Here is a 20990-nt window from a genome sequence, read left to right as displayed (position 1 = left end):
AGCATCTGTCTGCGCACCGGACACTGCGTTGCCCTGAGCACGCTCTGCGCGCTCTTGCCGCAAAGTTTCAATCATCTCCGCCAGCGACTTCCGCGCCTCGACAGCCTCATTCTCCGCGACATCTGCCCGGTCTTTGAACATCGTGACTTGCTTCTTCATCTCCTCCATCTCCAGTATCATTGACTCGAGACGACGTTGTAAAACATCTGTTTGGCTTTCTGCCAAAGACTGCTTTTCAGAAGTGGGTGCATCGGAATCGGTTGAAATGTCGGCATCCGGCGGCATAGTCTTTGGCTCTTCCATTTCAGTCGGTTTCTTGGTGCTATCGTCTTCAGGTTCGGCATCTGCGGTTGGGCCTGGAGCAAATTGAGTGGATTTCATTTCCAGGCTCCGGGCCTTCTCCTCAGCAGATTCGCGAGCATTTCTTTCCTGAATAAGTAACGCTTCAAGCTCCTTGACACGAGCGCCCTGGCTATCGAGCTCCCTTTTGGCGGAGGACAGAGCCTCAATGAGGGACAAGATCTGGCTATTCTCACGTGTAACAGGCGAGTTGGGGCCAAGCTTAGACTTTTCTGTCTCGGATCGCTTCAACGGCGATAGGGCGTCTGTGCCATTCCGCGGCAAAGCATCGGGCTTTTCGGGCAATGGTTGTTGCGGTGGAGGAGCTGGAGGGTCGGAAAAGCGAGAGAAAGAATCTACGCGAGGCATCTTTGGCCGCCCGTTTACTGGACGGGGAGCGTTGTTATCCACTGGTGGAGGCTTCGCTTTCTCCTTCTCCACATATCCGGGTTTCATTATGGCAGTCAAGAACTCGTCGGTTTGCCGGAGCTCTTGAGATTGCTGTTTAGCCTGTTTCATTTCACTCTGAAAACTCGTTAGAGCAAGCTCGCTGCGAATGTGATCCGAATGACATACCGTAAGTCGCTTGACAACTTGTTCAATAGATATAGGTGAATTCCAGTAGTTCATCTGACGTTGTTGTTGAATTGCGTTGAATTGGCTGCTAGCTGCACTCTGGGCACTGCGGTTGCTCATGTTGCTTCCCGATCGCCCCCTGAGATGCGACATCGGTTGACTAAGGGGAGACGGGAGCAGTCCATTTCCAGAAGCAGGATCCAAGTCGCCTAGGGTGAGGTCCAGAATATTCGGAATGCTGCTGTATACGCCGGCATGCTCAACCTTGGCGGAAACCTTATGATGGACAACCGTTTTCTGGTCCTCGCTGACGATATCAATTCCCAGCTCTAAAGTATCGTTCTCGCGAAGCTCATGGGGCTCTGATTCGCGGTTCTCTGGAGACAGCCGCTGCCCATTAACGAATGTACCATTTGAGGACTTAACATCCCTGATCCAGATCTTTCCGCTTTTGTCTGCCCAGATTTCGGCGTGCTGCCGAGACAGCACCTTGGAATCGAAGTAGCCGTTCACCGGTGTTGGCACGGTCTTGGCATTTGTCTGGCGACCTATGCGTAGTAGATCCGGATAAAACGGTACGTTGATCTGCTTCTTGTCGAAGGTACCGTTGATGGGTAGGAGTGTAAGGATGGCGGGGGGGTCGCCTGCTGGTGCGCTTGCGGCGCGTACGCCATTTTGCTGTGATGCTTGAAGCATGTGTTGAGATGGAACAATGGAAGACGGCTGGTGGATCGCGGTCATAGTAGAAGAGGCTCCTGGGCCCGAAGAAAAGGCCGGCATGGCCTGGGAGCGGGCGTTGCTCAGCCCAGCCACCGGCTCTGACTTAGAATTTGTCCAGTTATTTCTTGAGGGTTTCTTCTTTGCTGACCATGTAGCGTGTTCAACGTTGTTCATGTGTCCCGCATTAGGGGGTTGCGGCGTAACTATAGCGGTCGAGGTTGATGAAGTAGATGCTAGGGAAGAGGAGGAATTCGATCTCTGAACAGTCCTTCGCGGCAAAAATGTGCGTGAAACTTCTTCCGCGTCCATTGAAGACAGAGCACCTTGTCCCCCGTTACCAGAGTCGAACCATCCCAAGTGAGGGCCCGATTGCACACTAGGTGGTGATGCCACAGCAGTCATGGAGAAGGATACCGTATGGTGAGTGTGATGGAAAGGAGCTCTATCTCATAGGCGCTCGTCCGCTCAACGGAAAAAGAGGATCGTCAAAGTATGCAAGGAGAAGCGTTCGGATGCTAGCCGCCCGTGAGTGCCCGTCGCGACGGACCTCGAAGGCAAAAATGTTTGTAGCGACGGTAGGCGCGCGGAAATATCGTGAATACAGTCCGTTCGGCTGGTAAGAGGTCACGTTAGCAATTGTCCGGACGACCCTCATATAAACATCGACTCCGGTTCCGCATCGACGCAACAGCGCCTGCCATCGTCGAGGGACACACGAGACCCAACAGCTAGCAAGTCAAACTTACCACGGCAGGATGAGTATGAACAGTTGAGTCTAAAAAGGGATCTGATGGGGAGGCAAGAAGGCGCTTCAGTCCTGACCAAGGAGGCGTGGAGGTCTTGGCCCGAACCGAGGAGTGAACGGACCAAGCGACCGGGCAGCGAAGAAGACGGAGGCACGAGACGGAACTACCGCCTTGCACAGGCTCCTAAGCCGCCGAAATGGTAAGTCGAGGCACTAGATCAGACGATTCAGGAGCAGACTTCATGGGGAGAGCCACCAACTTGCGGCGGGAGAGAAGAGCCGATCAGCTCACGGCTTCCTTCGTCTCCCTACGCCTGAGGCCAAAATCACGTGTTAACACACGTGTGCTTAGGTAACACCGCACAGACCTTTAGTTCTTAATACGGCAGGCGGTGTCACGTGCTTCTGGGCCTCGGGTTTCGATGCGCCCACCGTTGGAGCTTTGCTGCCGACTCTAGAAGACTGAAGCCGGAGGAAACGACCGTCTGAGGGAAACTGGTCTTGTGCTGTCAAATTTCTTGCGCTCGCTGTATATTTATTTACTATCATTCAACATGCCCGTCGTTGCTGGTCCCCCCCAAGGGCATGGTCCCTCTACCTTTGAGAAGAGTTAGTTAAACGGATCCCATGCCATTCACCAGCTGGATGAGTTTCGCCCTCAGTCTGCCGTACGGATCAACTAACATGTTTTACAGTGAAGATGGGTGCCATGATGGGATCCAGTAGGTTAAAGAAGTGTGCAAGCTGATTAATACGGTACTAATCATTCCCAACAGCTGTTGGAGGTATCATGGGCTTCATCATCGGTTCGTCTATGCAAACGTAACCCCTCCTCCGAACCCGACTAATATGGAGCAGGAACTGTCACCATCTTCCAGTACGGGGCTGGACCTAACGGTGTTATGCGTACCCTGGGTAAATATATGCTTGGTTCTGGTGCTACTTTTGGGTACGTTCTGCGCAATTCCTTGCGATTCTATGTCTATTTATCGGTTCTGTATGTTCGACTGGATAATACTAATCATACTCTTTTGATAGTCTCTTCATGTCCATCGGCAGCGTTATTCGTACCGAAGGCCCTCACAACGATGCCTGGCTCCGCGCTCGCGGACCCCCGATGATGCTCCCCCGTCAGAGCCCTCTGCGCCCTATGCGCGACTAAATATTTGATGAGATGATGGAATTATACCAATTGAGGGATGTGAGCTTTGCGAGGTGGAGGAAGACTGTACGATAGCGTATCCTGAAACATGGAGCAAGGAATGACAAGTTAATCGCCGAGACGTCAAGACAGAGCAGAGCAGCAGTGACAGTATCATGTACATATCGAAGGGCAACTCAACCCTGTCCGCTAGTCACCCATGCGTTGCAATGTATTGAACGTCCTGGCATGATTGGGTTAATCATAATGGAAGTCATGAATGATGCATGCTATAGCAAGTGCTGGTATATTCATCACTATAGTGGTCATCTACATCGCAGCTTCACCTTAGTGAAGTATCATACTACTTACTGGCCATTCACACCCATGGCACTCTGCAAACAAGCACTGAAAAAGAAAAGAAATCTATACCCTTGATTTTTCCAACCTCAAGTCTATCCCTCATCCATCTATACATAAACGCCCTCCAAACAAGATACTATACAATCCTACACCCATCTACACACACCACAAACTCACCACCATTCCACCCTCCCCAAACCCCCCTCCAACAACTTACTTCAACATACCCCCTACCCCCTAACAGGCATCCAAAACAACCACCCCAACCCAATCGCAAACTTAATCCCCGCCGCCAACCAAAAAGTCGACGCCATACCCCCAGCACTCCTATTCAACCACCCACCCACAATCGCCCCAATCAACAGCGCCACCACCCCAGCAACCCTCCTATTCCTTTTAACATTCTGCACAGCGAGGATATTCTTATCGGAAGCAATATCAAAATACACGCTCGTGATAACAACACTCGGAATCTCATTGAAACCTAACGAGCGCGTACTATTGATAGACCCGGAGGACTGGAAGGCCAGCAAGCCAATAGGAATCAGCTCTAGGAGCTTGCCGCCATGGTGTTTGGAGGTGACGACATCTTCGGATTCCGCGATAAGTCCGGACTGTATCAGGGAGACGGCGATCACGATGAGAATCACTTGCACCATGAATGAGGCGAAAAGTGTGCCGCGACGGGCGGGACCGAGGTGTCGTCCGACGAAGCTGAATGTGAATGAACCCGTGACGAAGCTGGCGATCGAGACGAGGGATTTTAGCCAGCTGTCGCTGTCATCTCTGGGGAGGGAGGCGGCGCCGAGGCCGAGGACGACGGTGTTTCCTGTTTAATTCAAGGATATTATCAGTATGTGAGTAATAGGAGGGAAGTGGTGTAGTAGGATAAGGGGATAAGATAGACGTACCGGTTTGCATAGCTAAGAAGCATGACCACGCATTGAATGCGGAGCTGTCGCAAAGCCCCGTGACGAAGCAGAGAATGATACAGATGATGTCGGCATAATTGCTATCGACAGTTTCTCTTAACCGGCGCACTTTCGTCTCTTGAGAGTGAGGGGATTTGGTGTTGGTGGAGGATTCCACGACCGGGAGGGCCGGTGATTTCGCGGGATGAAAGGGCTCTGACATTCCTGAGTAGTACACCGAATAGTAGGTGATGAGATATGTACAGGGATAAGGTTAAGATAAAGTATGCATGCGGCAAGCGATGATAACACCACCGACTATATCGGGCTAAAAGAAAAGAATAGATTTAAAGGCAAAGTTACAAAGTCCTATCACGGATGGCAAGAAGAGACAGCGTCTAGCCACCCCCTCTTCAACACCCTAAACCCTAAGAGGGGAGAATATCTCCATAGGTAGATACGTAACCTTACTATGAAAGAAGGGCGCCAATTACCCCTTACTACGAAATTCTCCGTGCAAAAATTAAAAAAAGAAACTGGAACATCTGGCTGGTTATCCAGAGCAACGCAGCTTTTTTCCTTCTCCTTCCACGCGCCATTTTCTGCTGGGAGCACGCAAGCACGCTATCAGCCTTACTGCGGCAGCCCTAAGGGAGAACGGACAAATGGCAATAGCGCATTGGGGTGGGTTGGCTGGTAGCCCGGGCTATCGGCATCGTAAGGAGTGGGTAGCGTTGAGGTAGAATTGGAGGTTGGGCCCACAAGGCTGAGGGAGGTGGTTGTTATTGGGTGTTTGGGGGTTGCTGGGTGGATGATAACATTGTCAATCGGATGCTGAATCATAGGGAGAAAAAGGAAAAGATGACAACGTTTATTTAGCTAAGAATAATAATAACCATATGGTAGTGGGCTTAAAAAGATGGCTCGGACCATGCAGTCAAGGACTGCAAAAAGGTCGTGCCCGGGATCGAACCGGGATTGCTGGAATCAGAATCCAGAGTGATAACCATTACACTACACAACCTTGTTGTTGAAAGATCGTGATAGGTTGGACTTATAAAGCGCGCAAACAAGTAAGCTTACACAAGGCTTACCCTTCAACTCTCGAGGCATCAGAGATGATCGATGGACAAACCTACAGCGGTGTGACCAGCTTGGCGACAGTGGAATAAGAATTTTATCGGTGGCCCCTCCTTCTACTTCGTCTCGTCCCGTCTGTCTAACAACAAGAAAAATGGAAACGGAATCATGGTAATAATCGAAGTCTTGCACATCAGTGAACGAGGTACTAGTAGCCCATGACATAGGCAACATAAATATCCAAGGAAAGCTCTAGCATTGCCAGGACCAGGGGATTGTCGATCACCAAAACCTCGTTGTTGGCACCAACGCGGTACGACACCTCAGAGTTTTGCCACATTGAAGGTCTGGGACGATGTCCATGTTTCTTTGATGAGGTCCGCACATTTCTCGCCAATCCCATAAGCTGGCATCTGAGTATGTCCCCCGTTCAGGGTTGGCATGACACTACAATCTGCCACACGGAGTCCGGTCACGCCACGAACACGCAACTTGTTATCGAGAACGGCTTGGGTATCGCCATCTGGGCCCATTGCGCAGGTACCTCCAGCGTGGTAGCCTGTATAAGTCAATCAGTATGAGTGGTTCCAACAGACAGAAGGAAGGGGCGTACAAGTTGTCGCATGTTCTTTCACATAAGGGATCCACTCCTCTCTCTTCGTGTAAGTGTGGTGTGTCAGATGAGGGGGCCAAGAGCCTTTCACGATGTCCTTCGTCCCAGCACCTTTGGTGATGATCTCATTTGCGAATCGACACGCCTCGGTTAAGACAAGCAGATCTAGTGGGTCTGCGAGGTAGTTGCAGTCCACTACAGGTTTCTCCAAGGGATCCTTAGATTTCAGTGTCACACTACCGCGAGACCTGGGCGAGAACAATTCGGCGATAATTGAGAATGCGTACTTGTGATCAATGGGAAATTGATCGTACTGTTTAGGACCACCGTAACATTCCGTAGTGAAGAGCTCGACATTAGGCTGATTTGGTGTCAAACCCATGGGATCACGGCCTGGCTGTCGTGGCGCATTCTTCCACAGTGGCTCATTCCTAAGACGTTCATCAAGACGCACGAAGGCAAAGGCGCCAAAAGGAAATGTTGACAGAAACCCTTCTTTCTTCTCTTTCCAAAGCTCATAGGTTGTGTTGAAATTCTCGCCATGGTAGACGTGGTGGTCGGTCGTCAGACCGGGCTTTTCTGTCTCGTAGAACATAAAAACGATCTGGACGAGTCTGGTTAAATGCAAATCATATACATAGATGAAGCTGCTATACAGCACCTACCAAATGATCCATGAGATTTTGCCCGACCCCCGGGAGGTTGACCAAACACTCGATACTGTTTTTCTGCAACTCTTCCTTCGGACCAAGCCCAGACCTCATTAGGATTGTAGGGCTACAATAAGATCCACTGCTAATAATTATCTCCCTCTTGGCATACAGTGTCCGTCGCCCATTTGCTGTTACCACTGAGACACCGTCCGCTTTGAGCCCACTCGGGGTCTTCTTGAAGAGTACCCTGTCCACAGTGGTGTCTGTCATTATTGTAACATTGTTGCGATGATACCCGTTCGTGACAAAGTCTCCGCTAGTAGTGCGGATACCATTGTACACTGATCGTGGTACATGGCCACAACCATGGGGTGTTTCACCAGTTGTGAACATGTCATGATCCAATGGAAGGCCCTGCGAAACGAAAGAGTCCATTACAAGTTCGGAAATGGGCGCGAGGTCATGTGGTTCGATGTGAAGAGGACCTGAGTTTCCATGATGCCGATCGGACGCCTTAAACCAGGGCTTAGTGTGAAAGGTTTCGGCCTAAATAGAGGGTATTAGCTTTGTTGTCTCGATCTCACGTCCTGGAGGATATGACAGCCGAGACCTTTTGCATGTACTTGAAAAATTCCTTGCCACTCCAGCCATCCAGACCCCAGTCATCGTAATCCTGCGGACTGCCGCGTACGCAAACTGTGCCGTTACAGCCACTGCAGCCACCCAGAAATTTGCCTCTGCTGAGCTTTACTTGGCGATTATTGACATTGGGCATGGGCGGAGTGACAATGTTCCAGTCGGTTGTAGTGTCGAGCAGATTACCCCAGCTATTTAAGTCAGAAAGTTGGACCGATATCTAGGAGTGTAATGCGCGTACGAACCCGCCGACCATGTGGACATTTTCGAGGTCCTTATTATGCTGTCCAGCTTCAATAAGAAGAATCCTTATGTGTGGATTTTCAGCCAGGCGCCCGGCCACCACGCATCCTGAGGTGCCACCCCTGAGAGTAGAAGGAAACAACAGTTAGCCATGATGAAGGCAAGGATCAGACAAAGAGCACACTCTATACTAAGTGAAAACTAACCCGCAGATAATATAATCGTAGGAATCCTCCATGTTGCGTAGGGCAGTCAATTAGCCAAAAGGTGGCTCAAGTAATGATAGCCAAACTGTGAGAAAACCCCTCAGCACGGGAAAAACCATGCGGACACGTTCGGGTTTATAGCATGCGAGGATACACTGGTGTGACCGGTGCATGGAGTCCATTCCGCCGCTATACTTCGCAAAAACCTGACTGTACAGCTGCAAGGGCAAGCGCCCAAGTGGAATAGTATTCCGCTCAGACAGCCACCCGCCATTTGGCTTGAGCTTCCTCTGCCAATTGAGATAAGCAGCCAGCCAATCTTTGGCAGTATCTCAAAGCTTACCCCGCTTGAAGTTAATTGTGGTGGAGCTTGTTGATTAACCTGATCCACTAGTAGAAGGAGCTTTGCCGTGTCAGCAAGGAGAATTAGGAGAATTACGTGCAACTTGGCCTGCGGGGTAAGTCGATAGCCCCAATCTTAGTTTCAAGAAGAACGGAAATATGCGGCCTTCTGACTGCCAACGGATATAACATTAGTCGTTCCCAACGTTCCAAACCCATTTTGAAGTAGATACAGAGATGCGGGCGAATTCCGCTCATCCTCCGAGCCTAATCAGCATTTCTTTGGTCATGCGGGGTTGTGCCACTCCGATCCCCCGTATACAGCTCATTCGTTTCTTCCAACCCTTTACCGGCAGTTTCGGGCAGGAAACACCATGTGAATAGGAGACCCAGCAAGGACATCCCAGTGAAAAACCAGAAAGTACCCTTGGGTGTTAGAGAGTCGTGGTCGAGCAGCATCAATGTGGTTGCCTAAGAGGGAACTCTAGTCAATATCATCCGGCAGTCGATCTGCGCCAAGGATACACAGGGAACCAACTTTGGAAATGCCGATCCGGTTGGCGTAGTGCCACAGTGTAACGAGAGTGACCCCTGCTATCCGAACCCCGAGGGGGAAGGATTCAGCGGTGATCAAATACTGGATTGAATTCCAGCCCAAGGCCCATCCAATGCCGATGAAGTAAATCATCACAATCGCGCCGATTGCCGCATGCCTTACTGCTGGGTCATCTTGCGACTGGCCAGATAGAGAGCTAAATATTGTGAGAAAGATCGAATCATAGGTCAGGGCGATAACTTGGAGCACGAGACCGATATATAATGTCTTTCTCCTGCCCAAATAATCTATAAAGAAGACTGCCGAAATCAGCGCAAATACAAACTTGACAGCACCAAAAACCGCCGTTGTGAAAAGCTTTTGCGACTGTCCTTGGATACCGAAGAGTCCGAATAACTCGGGGGCATATGCTAGTGTACGGCAGATTAGCCCGAGGGTGCATACTGTTGATTCCGAGGCTGAGACTTACTAGTCACTGAGTTTGGACCGGACCACTCGCCCAAACACTGCAGGACAAACACGAAAGCGATCCGTTTCAAGTGGGACTTTGTTCCAAACAGCTCTTTCAGCACTCCAATAAGGCCTGATCGTGATGCCACCTCGCGCTCAAGTTTGAGCTGAATTTTGACATTCGAGACCTCCACATGAATCCCCGGATCCAGTGGGGACACATTCCATAGTCGTGCAAGAGACTGGAGTGCTGCCTGAGGACGGTCCTTTCGACATAGAAAGCGAGGACTCTCCTCACAAAACATGGAAGCGATCAGCAGCAGGCCTGCCCACATAATCTGAACGCTTTGTGGGATGACCCACTGTTTGGCACTCGAGTTGGGGATGTGAATGGACGCTCCCCATATTGAGAAGTACTGCATAAGATCAGCAAGCTGAGCCACGTAGTTCTTTTACGGCTTTTAAATTATGCTCACCCCGATCATAATTCCTAGATATTCTGACATGCCGTATAAACCCACAAGCATCCCGCGAATTTCCCTGGGTGCCACCTCCCCGAGGTAGATCGGGGCCATCACACCAAACTGTCCAATACCAAGACCCATTATAAAGCGACCGGCATATACCTGCCCAAGGTCACGGGATGTGATAAACACCACAGAACCAATGATCCACATCAAGCAACATTGACGGAAGGTCCAAAGGATTCCGATGCGCTCGCTGCACAAGAATGCGACTATAGCCCCCGGTAGACTGCCTATGTGGACCATAGAGGTGATATTCGACAAGCGATTGGCTTTCTGGGACGCACTGAGATAATTGGCCTCTAGATGAAATTGGTCAACGAACGACCGTTCCGCAACAGTGCTGGCGATAAGCCCAGAATCAAGACCTATAAAGAGTCAGTTCGCCAGGACGCAGGGAAAGGGAGGGGGACAACGGACCCCGGGCAGCGCCCGATAAGCCAAAGCAGATTGCAGCACATAGGAGCTTTAGTGTGAGCTTCCTAAACAGAGTAAGATGCTGCTTTAGGCCTTGCATCCTGGCAGAAGAAAGCAGAGACTGGGACTTAGCGTAGAGATGGACATTGGGATGATATGGAGGGATGCTTGAGTACGAAGAGAGGGATCATTTTTCTTATCTAGGCGACAGAAAATCTTCTCATCTCCCCTCCAAGCGTGACTAAAGAGCCACCATTTCTCCTACAAACCAGCACAGAGAATGAGGGCCCTAGGGGGTGAATAGCGCGTGCAGTGGATCCGGTACCGCAAAGCGAGTGGGATGTGCTTCAGCCTTACCCGCTCTCTAACAGCCAGCCATCCCCACTCTCTCCCACTGTTCCTCATGCTGACCTGGCTTTCCTGGTGCATTTCACCCCCTCCAATGCAACCGGATGGTGTGCCGGGGTCTGCGCAAGCTTTTCAAGCACCCTGCAGCCTGCCTTCTCCGCCAATCGCCGAGGATGTATTGCCCATTTAGTGAACTGGCCGGGTCGGAGCCAGACGAGTCCCCGGATGTGCCTCCCGTGAACCGTTACTAAGTAACCTTTCAGGGGCCGCGCTTCGGAATTTGACGGACACACACACACAGAAATAATCTTGAGCAAAATCTTGCAATGACTCCAGCGTATCATGCTCATAATTATGGCTTTGCTGACATTGTGAAGCTGGTTATAGCTAGCGTCGCAATACCTCCTACAACAGTTCGGCCACAATGTTCAACTACAACACTCCCTCACCGAGTTATCAGAAGCCTTCAACCACTCTGCTGGTCATTCGGTTGGAGCGTATTTACCCCATGATAACCATGGTACTCACAAGGATCTTAACAGGCAACAACAACAACAACAACAACAACAACAACAACAACAACAACAACAACAACAACAACAACAACAACAACAACAACAACAACAACAACAACAACAACAACAACAACAACACGCCCCACGTGTCCAAGATGGCCTCTTTCCTGCAGCACCTTGACTTACTTCCGGAGACGAGTCAGAAGGCGACTGCGAAGTATGACGACTCGACTAGTCGTGAGTGATCTATCTGCTTCTACACTACTCTGGAAACCTCTACAGGTGGCATCACACCATTCTCCTTCCTCTCGTCCTCGTCAAGACATATTTTCGGGTATGAGATATGGGAATTATGATAACACACCCTTGCCGAAGAGGGGCCAGAATAGACACCACCGACTTGCCAAGATAGCCGACCGACCTCATAAACTTTCGCGATCGGAATCCTAGTTGAATGGGGAATAACCGTGGATTTTCCGAGGCGCGAGGCTCTGGCATACTACAACAAGCGTTCTTTACCCCGCGCGGCAAACATGAGGATCGCAAATTTTCATAACTCGAATTCATGCCATTGTGTGTGGTCTGAGCACTGTCCGGAAGCACATGTGCTGATTACGACTTCGATCTACATATGGCAGCTCGGGTTACACAAAAGTAGACCGCCAGAGGGAGAATTGGTAGATGGGAATAAGCACTAACAGCATGTATTTCACTGCATTGATATCGGTTGCTTACGTTCTCTATCACCTCTTGGAATACTGGCACCATGCAAGCAGTGAAACCAGGCATATGTGCCGGAACAGGAGATACATGGAGTACTATCAGGGCTATGCTTCTACTTGCAGTCGCCCTTCAGCCTAGTTTTTGTGCGACTTAACCCGATATCAGCAGCAACATTCCGCACACCTGAAGCCACAGATAATAGGGAAATGGCTGGTATGCTATCTACGTCTTGCATGGAAGCCCGAAGTCCTTCTCAGTTTACAACACACTCTGTGGAGACATATACATAACCAGGGCACCTTGCTAAGGAAACGAATCTTATCTCAAGAGCCAAGCAGCAGGGGCCAGACTTCATATCCAAGTGTCAACCGACTCGTGTCGAGTCTGAGATGTGCCAGGCTTGCAGCTTGATCCACGTTAACACCCACTTCGAGTTGCACACGCCAAGAAGTAACAATCATGCATATTGTTTGTTAGCTTTGCTTCAAGTTGGATAGGTCAGATTCATCATGTCGCGCCAATAGCGCCCCAATCAGCACGAGTCTTCCATTCTGATAATCCACCATATCATCTATTCAAGATTTGCACTTGTCAGGTCATTTTACGGGACTATAAAATTCTCATGGAACAGAGATGGTATGTACAAACGTGTCCCGGCAGACGTATTTAGTACCCACCAACTGGGACACCCCGCATAATGGCCAGAGCTACTGGGAAGCGGCCCGGAACTGCTCCGGGGTATCACCCTGGTTTTTCTCATCTCCGGCCTTGAAAGCCTCTAACTCTTTTAGTGAGTGATAGACTCTCAAGAGTTTGGGCACAAATTCAAGATCCATTTTGTACATCAATGCCTGATCGACCGCGGGAACTAACACAATATCGGCCAATGTCACCTGCTCGCCGAAAGAATACTTGCTTGATGCGGAGATCAGGGCTTCATACGCCTGGAAGCCATCTGTGAAAGCCTGCCTAACGAAGCCGACCTGATCCTCCACGTTATCTCGCACGGACCTGACGCGCTTGGCAATCCGGGAGTTGGTGGGCGCTTGAACATCGATCGCGATGATGTTGACTAGGTCGCGTACCTTGATGCGATCCTGCCAAGCAGAAACAGGTGGCAACAGAGGACTCTGATCCGGGAATCTTTCTTCAAAGTACTCTAGGATGGTCATGGATTGTCGGATGACGGTCTTGCTGCCGTCGGGGTGATGCACAACCAGGGTCGGCACACTAGCACTTGGGTTCAGTTCATCTTTGTATTTTGCGTCATGGTGCCCTCTTGCGCTCAAGTCGACGTAATTGAATTTGAGCGGGATGCCTTTGAGATGAGCAGCGATTATGATCCGCTGAGAGCATGAAGAACACCAGAACGAGTACAGCTCGAAAGTATCTTGGTTCTCCATCTTCTTAGCCGGACGACTTTAAACTTGTGTGACTGTTCGGATATGGTACAGGTCAATGAGGTGCAGGAGTGGTGGTTGAACCGGAATGATTTTCGACGAGGCTGTCGTCGCATTCTTGTACAGAGTTGCTGCTGATGTTGACAGATGTCCCCAGCAGAGTAATTGGCTCCTATCAAAAATGTCTAACCCAAATCGCTATTAACCAGGGAGAGGGTGCGTAAGCCCCAGGCTGGCTAGGCCTACGATAGTCCGACGGCTGAGTGGTCGGGACTAGCGTCTTGCTTATCGCGTATCTAACACGAATTGTCTAGAAGCTGCCTACGCTATATTAGCCTGATAAGAGCTACCTAGATGATCTAAAGTGCTCTATGCGGTCTTGTATGCATTGAGGTTCGTTAGTTCTACTTATGGCGTATTATTAATACGACAAAATACGTACGCCGAAGACGGCCAGGCCAACTCCCACAAGCGCCTCAAAGCCTCTTTAAGTAACTTTCAATTTGACACGCGGGAGGCATATCCTGGCTAGCATATAGCCCACACAATCTACGAGCATCATATCGCAAGGCTCGGGTTGCGTTCATCGTACCTGCAAGCTGGGCGTAATCTTTTAGCCATACCTATATCACTTGACGTAGGTATTCCAAATCGACTAGTATGGCATGAAATGTACTACTTCCCACATTAGTCGCATTACTATCCAAAGCCAACTATAAGTTACTATGAGATGTAGGATAAAATACACCTTTACTCATACTAGCTGTTAGCTTTATATGTAAATGTGTAATATTGGACGAGTTTCTAATGCTCAAAATTGGTCAAAAATGTATCTATGAATTCAAATGATGACTGATCGGGCTCCGTTGAGTCCGCCGGCACTCCAAAGGACAATTCAGCGTTCAGCGCCAAAGTGATCAACAAAGGTGGCTTGGTAGATCTCCTTATTCAAGGGCCTTTGTTCCTCCCCTCCCCTTTTCCAATGATCAGAAACCTATAAGATTTTGCGCATCTCTTTCTATCGCTGCCTCCATAGATTCGCGCCTAGAAAATATTGGGCGTGCCTGAGGGAAAACAAACAGGATTGCAGCGCCAGATAGAGGCTTTCTCTGTTCTATCTTGTCACCCAGTATGTCACCATTTCCAGCTGCTGGCATCGTAGCCGAAAGATGCATGGAATATGACGACGTCGCATGGGCCCGATGTGATGAAATATTCGAACCTTGGAGAGATAAAATATTCGAAACGGACGTTCTTCGAGAGATAGGACGATTCATCGACAAGCATAGAGGAGGGGTCCCCGAGGAGCTTTTTGCACCTCAACGAGGATCAGTCAATGCTTGGCTATGGATGTTGTTCAAAGATGGAGGCTCTGCCATCATTCGATTTCCATGTTCCGAGAAGAGAAAATCCAGCGCGAAGTGGCAGTGATGCATTTTCTGGAGTATTTTACAAATCTACGCATACCTCACATCCTTCACCATGGAATGACAAAGGAGAGTCCAAAAGAACTTGGACCCTTCATCATCATGGAGCACATAAGCAACGAAGGCGACTTCATCGATGCCCTCATACCGGGCCGGTCACGCGACGACAGACCGATCTTAGACCCAAACGTGTCACAAGAGCGACTTGAATGGATCTATGGCCAGATGGCAGATATCGTGCTCCAGGTATCGAGGCATTCATTTGCGGAGATTGGCTGCATCGGCAAAGCCAAAGAAAATGAAGAATTCGATGATACGTGGATTGTTAAGCATCGTCCCCTCACTTTCAACATGAATGAGCTCGTCCAACTAGGCGGGATTTCGCCTGACCTTCTTCCTCAGGGCACGTTCAAAACAGCGTCATCTTATTACCGAGCACTGGCTGAGATGCACATGATCCATCTGTCTTCCCAACGAAACGATGCTATCGACTCTGCGGAAGACTGCCGAAACAAGTACATCGCAAGATGTCTATTCCGCAAGATCACTCGCGAACATCAGCTTTGCCAGGACGACTCTGGCCCGTTCAGATTGTTCTGTGATGACCTTAGACCCGGCAACGTCCTTGCGAACGACCATCACCAGATGACAGGCGTGGTGGACTGGGAATTTACCTACGCCGCGCCTCCTGGATTCGCCCACAGTCCACCCTTTTGGTTGCTACTCGAGCTTCCAGAACTCTGGAAACCGGGTTTGGATGATTGGACGGTAAAATATGAGGAGGTGTTGCCGACGTTCCTGAAAGTGCTTAACTATAAGGAGCAAGCAGCCATTGACCGAGGGATCTAAAAGAGGCCGATCGGCTTTCGGAGCACATGTGGAGAAGCTGGCAAAGTGGCGATTTCTGGCTCAACTATGCCGCGAGAAAGAGCTGGGCATTCGACATGATATACTGGGCTAAGATTGATCGGAGGTTCTTTGGTGGTGGCGATCTGAACGATCGGATCAAGCTTCTGACACCTGAAGAAAGAGAAGAGATGGATAAGTTCGTTCAGATAAAATTGAAGGCTAAGGAGGAAGGCGGGCTGTCTAATTAGGAAGTTCTTTTTTTATTCCTTTTTGCACCTAAGCCAGCACCGTTAGATATCAATAAGTACCACGAAATTGTTGATCTCTTTGGGCGATGAGACCCGGCTTAGCTCCGATACCAGGCATATGTTCATGCACAAGCCGTGCTCGGAGCAACATCAATACTATTACTCTAAAGGTAAATATCACCCTATGGGTAGACAGTAGTAAAAGTACTTCTTCCTCTGTTTCAGCAGCCCCTACGTAGTCAGCCTGCACGGGTGCCTCCATTACCGAGTTAGTCTGTAGAGCTATAAGTAAATAGTCACATTTTTGATCTTGAAAAATCTGTCAGAAGAAGAGAATCAATCGTCCCTACAAATAACGGTTATTTTGTACATCATATATGTGGATACGATACTAAGAACCCCGATCTTACTCTCCTCTTCCCCCTGTTTTTCTTTGTCAGGAGGGCTCAACGAGTCGCTCTCATTATTCATGTTAAAAGATGCGTTTTCCTATCACAAAAGCCATCCCATAAATTGTCAGAATGTCCAAGAAACTACTATCTGTTACACTAAATCGAACACCGCTACTAAGTGCGAAGATTACGTCTCACATCCTTGGCCCTTTCCTCCAGCCACAGGACATATGGGTACACAACACAACGCCGATAGCGGCGCTGACGACAGATTTATATCGAGATCGGAGATCCCCTGAGGAGCAAATCCTTTGGCAATAGCCCCTAGGCCGTTTGAAGAGACACTAGTCTCGTTATTCATGGCCAGTAACATTGCTTCAGCCGGGTCTGCGGGGGTCCATAACAGGTTTGGTGTTGGGACGGCTTGTTCAGGTACGACCTTATAGCGCGGTTGGCGCCTATATTGAGGAGCTGGGCTGACTATATTCTGAGCGGCTGAAGGCTATTCGTTTCTATAATAATGACTGGTCGGGTAATAACAAAGGCATGTTTTTGGCCACCGCGGAGCTGACTGGCTTGGAGTTGGAAGTTGATTGCTGTCCTGACGAGGCAACGGAAGGTAGAGCGACTTCGCTCTTGTGATTTATGTCTCTACCTGTGAGAGTGAAAGTAGTACTTGTTCGGTTAGTGTTCAGAGACAAAAGGAACGAAGAGCCATGGTAAAGACGGTGCAGTTCCACTGTACCAAGAGAGGGCTACACATGGCACTCGATTGGACGGACATGCCCGGCCCAGTATGCAAATATGCTTGCCACATAAACTTAGAAATTTTGAGGGTATCATACTTCTAGACTGATATCGCAGCTTTTCGGCTCTACCCTCCGTTTTCTCTTGCTGCTTGTCCGATGTCTGGAAACACGGAATTTAGTTCAATGAGTCCATGACTCAAGTCCATTACGTAGCATTCCAGCTCGTATATGTCTAGACATAAAGAGTTTTTGCTGAGCTATTGGTTGAAGCGTCTACTTCTACGTATGCCTTCCACAGAATCCCATTCCACCAGTTGATGCCCAGCATCAGCTAACGGCGGAAAAGCTCTTTCAACCCGCCAAGGACATGCCAAGAGCGCACTCCTACGCACAACATGATCCACACCTCGCTTACTTCTTGGCTGTAGGTCACGAGTGAGTCATGCGTTATCAATCTCTGGAAGAGAGAGGTAGGTATGAATATTTACGAAGGTGGGGATAACCCAGGGCAGAGATTTAGGCAGCCATTTAAATAAGCCGCGGGGAGACGATACTATCTGGAGCAGTGTAATTAGTAGTACCCCAGGCCTATTCAGAGTCCGAATTTGGCATGGTCCGAAGGAACCTTTGGGTGGGTGTAATGTTCGGAATTTCATGCAGTGGGTTGCACGATGTGTGTTTTGATCTGGTATTGTGCGATACAAAATCAGATAAGATACGGCCAATAAGGTTTAGTGGCACCCGCCAAGTATATTTCGGGCTTGACTAGGCTTGTTTTGGAACCTTTTCCCTTACCAGGGCCCCTCGTTAAAACAGGCTGGAAGGGTTTGTTTTTGGTGCGGCTGGTGCGGTCTTTGTCTTGCGGGAAAATGGCCGGGCTTTTCCCGATGGAGGGGGAAGGGCAGAAGCTGGCCCATATTCACCCCTAGCATTATGTAGTGATGATGATCATGTCCTCTCGTGGAATTTTTGCAGTCTTCTTGCACGGATGACATGCATTAACGAAATTGAAGGCCTACTTATCTTCCTTGGTCTTTTTTTTTTCTGCCCTCAAATCCAGCTTGAACTCTTATCCATCTTATCTTCCATCATCAGTGCCATGTCCGTGGGTCTCGATGTTATCACGGCCCGCTTGTCACCGTCACTAGGAACCATAACAAGATCATTGCGTTGAAATCGGGTCCTTTCGGGCCCCCCGGGAAAATAGCAGACCACCAGCACTTCGCGGAACAGTGGGGGCTACAAGTCGTCATGGTGCAATGAGGAGCCAGGAAACAAATTAGGGGAGGAGTCTCTAAGTGGAGCAGGGACACCAGACCCTTGCACCAGCATTAGGAGACTACTACAACATACTATATGAAATCATCGTGAGCTCGATGCAATGTTCTAGATGTATGTAAATGTGGCAAAATCAACCGTTTTTGCAGGAAAACCTTTGGGGAAGGTTCTCCTGATGGAACCACACTGAGACAAGCTGCGAGAATTATCTGATCCGAAGTGGAACGGGGTGTCGCCAGCTTGCCAAGAGGACAAGACTGCCTAGAGTTCCACTACCACTGTAAGCCTGAACCAGCACCCACAGCCAGCGCAAATTCCTTCTCGCGTTGGCCGCTCAGGAAATTGGGACTTGGAAAGCTTTGGGATGGTGTGGGACGTGCGTGGGAGGCGAAGAAATCATCGTCCCATGTCAAGCCTTTATAACATGGCGCATATCCTTCCTCGATGCCGATCAGTTCTTGAAACTTTCTCTTACCACTGATGATATAGCACTTTGGGCATAATTGCTGTGCTTTTCCCCTCAAAAATGGCCACTGAAAAGCCTCCCACCACTACCGGGGTCAGTGAGGATCCGATCTCTTTGGATCCCGATACTCCTCAACAGCCTGTCGAGGATGAACAGGATAAGCAGGATGGTGTTCGTGTCGCCGAAGCAGTTACTGCTTCTTGGTCGAAGAAATCTCTGATTATCACTTATGCTTCGTGAGTGGCTTGATTTCTGTTCCTCTGGAGCGACTGCTGAACGGTGTATAGCATGTGGCTCTTGTATTTCGTCAATGGATTGAACAGCAGCTTGACCGCGAACCTTTCCGCGTATATCACCAGTGATTTCTCTGAGCACTCGTTGCTCACTGTGATTACTGTCGTTACTAGTGTCATGGGTGCTGCTTGTGTCATGCCTATTGCTAAGGTACTGAACCTGTGGGATCGTACATTGGGTGTCTGCATCATGGTGTTGATTGCTATCATGGGCCTGATTATGATGGCTGGCTGCAACAACATTGCCACGTACTGTGCTGCTCAGGTGAGTTTTTACCCTCTGTGTATACGAGATCGATCATTCTTATCGTCTCATCTGCTATGCTTCAAGAATGCCCAAGCGTACTAAATCCGCGACACTAATAGGCATTCTACACCGTCGGATTCACCGGTGTCATCTTCTGTGTCGACGTGATGACCTCCGATACATCCTCGCTCCGCAATCGAGGTATCGCCTACGCCTTCACCTCCTCTCCCTACATTATCACTGCCTTTGCCGGCTCTCCCCTCTCCAACCAGTTCCACGAGACCAACTGGCGCTGGGCCTACGGAACCATCTGCATTATCCTTCCCATCGTCGCAATGCCTCTGGTCATAACCTGGGAACTGGCGAAGCGCAAGGCAGACAAGGAGGGTCGCTTGCAATACAAGCCGCGAAGCACCCGGACCTGGTGGCAGAGCACCTGGTTCTACATCATCGAGTTTGACAGTAAGTCGTCTCCCCAATAAACCTCTACTACCCCAACGCCCCCGACTAACACGCTCTTCCTCAACCAGTCATCGGCATCCTCTTCATGATCGGCGGACTTATCCTCTTCCTCACCTCGTTCAACATCGCCGGAAACACCGAAGGCGAGTGGAAATCCGCCAAGATCATCGCAATGATGATCGTCGGTTTCTTCGTCCTCGTCGGCTTCGTCGCCTACGAGCGCTGGGGAGCCCCCAAGCCCTTCATTCCCTACCACCTCCTCGCCAACCGCACCGTCATCGGCGCCTGCCTCCTGGACATAACCTACCAAGTCTCCTACTACTGCTGGGCCAGCTACTTCACCTCCTTCCTGCAAGTGGTCTACAACACCAGTCTCACCCAAGCCGGATACATCAGCGCCATCTTCGACCTCATGGACCCCATCTGGCTGATCGGCTGCGGGTATCTGATCCGCGTCACCGGCCGCTTCAAGTGGCTTCTTATGTGGGCTGTCCCGCTCTACCTCCTGGCCAGCGGCTTGATGATCTACTTCCGCCAGCCCGGCTTCAGCATTGGATACATGTGCATGTGCCAGATCTTCCTGGCTGTTGGTGGCGGTACCTTGATTCTTATTGAGCAGGTTGCTGTCCTGGCGGCATCTAGACATGAGGACTACGCTGCTATGTTGGCGTTGCTGAGCACTTTTGGTAATCTGGGTGGTGCTGTCGGTAGTAGTGTCTCCGGTGCTATTTGGACTAACACCCTTCCTCAGAAGCTGAGGGAGCTGTTGCCCGCTGAGACGAAGGATCAGTGGGCGGAGATTTATGAGTCGTTGGATGTGCAACTGAGTTATCCGGTTGGGTCCGAGACTCGTATTGCGATTCAGAATGCTTATGCTTGGAGTCAGCGCAATATGATGATTGCGGGTACTGCTGTCATGGGGTTGTCGATTGCTTGGGTGTTGATGATGAGGAATATTAAGATTAAGGATAATAAGGATGTGAGGCAGGTCCTGTTCTAGATGGGTTGGTAACGGGTTTTGTATATATTGTGCTTAAAGTCAAGGGTTAACTCTTGGTTGGCCTGCGATGTTAATTTC

General features: G+C 49.7%; 11 protein-coding genes and 1 non-coding gene across 12 annotated transcripts; 5 read left to right on the top strand and 7 right to left on the bottom strand.

Annotated features, from left to right (window-relative positions):
* An07g06350 (uncharacterized protein) lies at window positions 1-2037 on the bottom strand (the record flags this gene model as incomplete). Its single annotated transcript, XM_001391675.3, has 2 exons — window positions 1-864; window positions 916-2037. Coding segments are annotated over 2 exons (1986 nt in total), but the record flags the coding sequence as incomplete, so codon positions are not given.
* An 897-nt stretch (window positions 2038-2934) lies between these two features.
* An07g06340 (uncharacterized protein) lies at window positions 2935-3542 on the top strand (the record flags this gene model as incomplete). The annotated part of the gene is made up of 5 exons (XM_001391674.1): window positions 2935-2989; window positions 3076-3102; window positions 3157-3186; window positions 3239-3329; window positions 3419-3542. The coding sequence occupies 5 exons, from the start codon at window positions 2935-2937 to the stop codon at window positions 3540-3542; spliced, it is 327 nt and encodes a 108-aa protein (XP_001391711.1).
* A 572-nt stretch (window positions 3543-4114) lies between these two features.
* Window positions 4115-5018, bottom strand: An07g06330 (uncharacterized protein; the record flags this gene model as incomplete). Its single annotated transcript, XM_001391673.1, has 2 exons — window positions 4115-4713; window positions 4796-5018. The coding sequence occupies 2 exons, from the start codon at window positions 5016-5018 to the stop codon at window positions 4115-4117; spliced, it is 822 nt and encodes a 273-aa protein (XP_001391710.1).
* Window positions 5019-5747: 729 nt separating this feature from the next.
* tRNA-Gln (CTG) lies at window positions 5748-5819 on the bottom strand. Its single transcript has one exon. It is a non-coding gene; the product is annotated as a tRNA-Gln (tRNA).
* A 379-nt stretch (window positions 5820-6198) lies between these two features.
* Window positions 6199-8258, bottom strand: An07g06310 (uncharacterized protein; the record flags this gene model as incomplete). Its single annotated transcript, XM_059748523.1, has 7 exons — window positions 6199-6434; window positions 6489-6801; window positions 6844-7092; window positions 7154-7687; window positions 7752-7968; window positions 8023-8142; window positions 8227-8258. The coding sequence occupies 7 exons, from the start codon at window positions 8256-8258 to the stop codon at window positions 6199-6201; spliced, it is 1701 nt and encodes a 566-aa protein (XP_059605790.1).
* A 577-nt stretch (window positions 8259-8835) lies between these two features.
* An07g06300 (uncharacterized protein) lies at window positions 8836-10615 on the bottom strand (the record flags this gene model as incomplete). Its single annotated transcript, XM_001391671.1, has 5 exons — window positions 8836-9039; window positions 9107-9534; window positions 9594-9990; window positions 10051-10466; window positions 10519-10615. The coding sequence occupies 5 exons, from the start codon at window positions 10613-10615 to the stop codon at window positions 8836-8838; spliced, it is 1542 nt and encodes a 513-aa protein (XP_001391708.1).
* A 303-nt stretch (window positions 10616-10918) lies between these two features.
* Window positions 10919-11559, top strand: An07g06290 (hypothetical protein; the record flags this gene model as incomplete). The annotated part of the gene is made up of 2 exons (XM_059748522.1): window positions 10919-10970; window positions 11255-11559. 2 exons carry the CDS (start codon window positions 10919-10921, stop codon window positions 11557-11559), a joined length of 357 nt encoding a protein of 118 aa, XP_059605789.1.
* Window positions 11560-12808: 1249 nt separating this feature from the next.
* On the bottom strand, window positions 12809-13504 carry An07g06280 (uncharacterized protein; the record flags this gene model as incomplete). The annotated part of the gene is made up of 1 exon (XM_001391669.1): window positions 12809-13504. One exon carries the CDS (start codon window positions 13502-13504, stop codon window positions 12809-12811), a length of 696 nt encoding a protein of 231 aa, XP_001391706.1.
* Window positions 13505-14847: 1343 nt separating this feature from the next.
* On the top strand, window positions 14848-16025 carry An07g06270 (uncharacterized protein; the record flags this gene model as incomplete). The annotated part of the gene is made up of 2 exons (XM_001391668.3): window positions 14848-15696; window positions 15783-16025. 2 exons carry the CDS (start codon window positions 14848-14850, stop codon window positions 16023-16025), a joined length of 1092 nt encoding a protein of 363 aa, XP_001391705.3.
* A 49-nt stretch (window positions 16026-16074) lies between these two features.
* An07g06260 (hypothetical protein) lies at window positions 16075-16496 on the bottom strand (the record flags this gene model as incomplete). Its single annotated transcript, XM_059748521.1, has 2 exons — window positions 16075-16307; window positions 16436-16496. 2 exons carry the CDS (start codon window positions 16494-16496, stop codon window positions 16075-16077), a joined length of 294 nt encoding a protein of 97 aa, XP_059605788.1.
* A 467-nt stretch (window positions 16497-16963) lies between these two features.
* On the top strand, window positions 16964-18566 carry An07g06250 (hypothetical protein; the record flags this gene model as incomplete). Its single annotated transcript, XM_059748520.1, has 8 exons — window positions 16964-17036; window positions 17113-17211; window positions 17282-17324; window positions 17437-17601; window positions 17753-17797; window positions 17983-18118; window positions 18262-18420; window positions 18474-18566. The coding sequence occupies 8 exons, from the start codon at window positions 16964-16966 to the stop codon at window positions 18564-18566; spliced, it is 813 nt and encodes a 270-aa protein (XP_059605787.1).
* A 404-nt stretch (window positions 18567-18970) lies between these two features.
* Window positions 18971-20912, top strand: An07g06240 (uncharacterized protein; the record flags this gene model as incomplete). The annotated part of the gene is made up of 4 exons (XM_001391665.3): window positions 18971-19146; window positions 19198-19468; window positions 19570-19912; window positions 19981-20912. 4 exons carry the CDS (start codon window positions 18971-18973, stop codon window positions 20910-20912), a joined length of 1722 nt encoding a protein of 573 aa, XP_001391702.1.
* Between the last annotated feature and the right edge of the window lie 78 nt (window positions 20913-20990).

The sequence above is a fragment of the Aspergillus niger genome (assembly GCF_000002855.4).
Source record: "Aspergillus niger supercontig An07".
NCBI lineage: Eukaryota > Fungi > Ascomycota > Eurotiomycetes > Eurotiales > Aspergillaceae > Aspergillus > Aspergillus niger.
The sequence above is the reverse complement of the archived record's forward strand: the minus strand, read 5'-3'. Positions and strand labels throughout refer to the sequence as shown.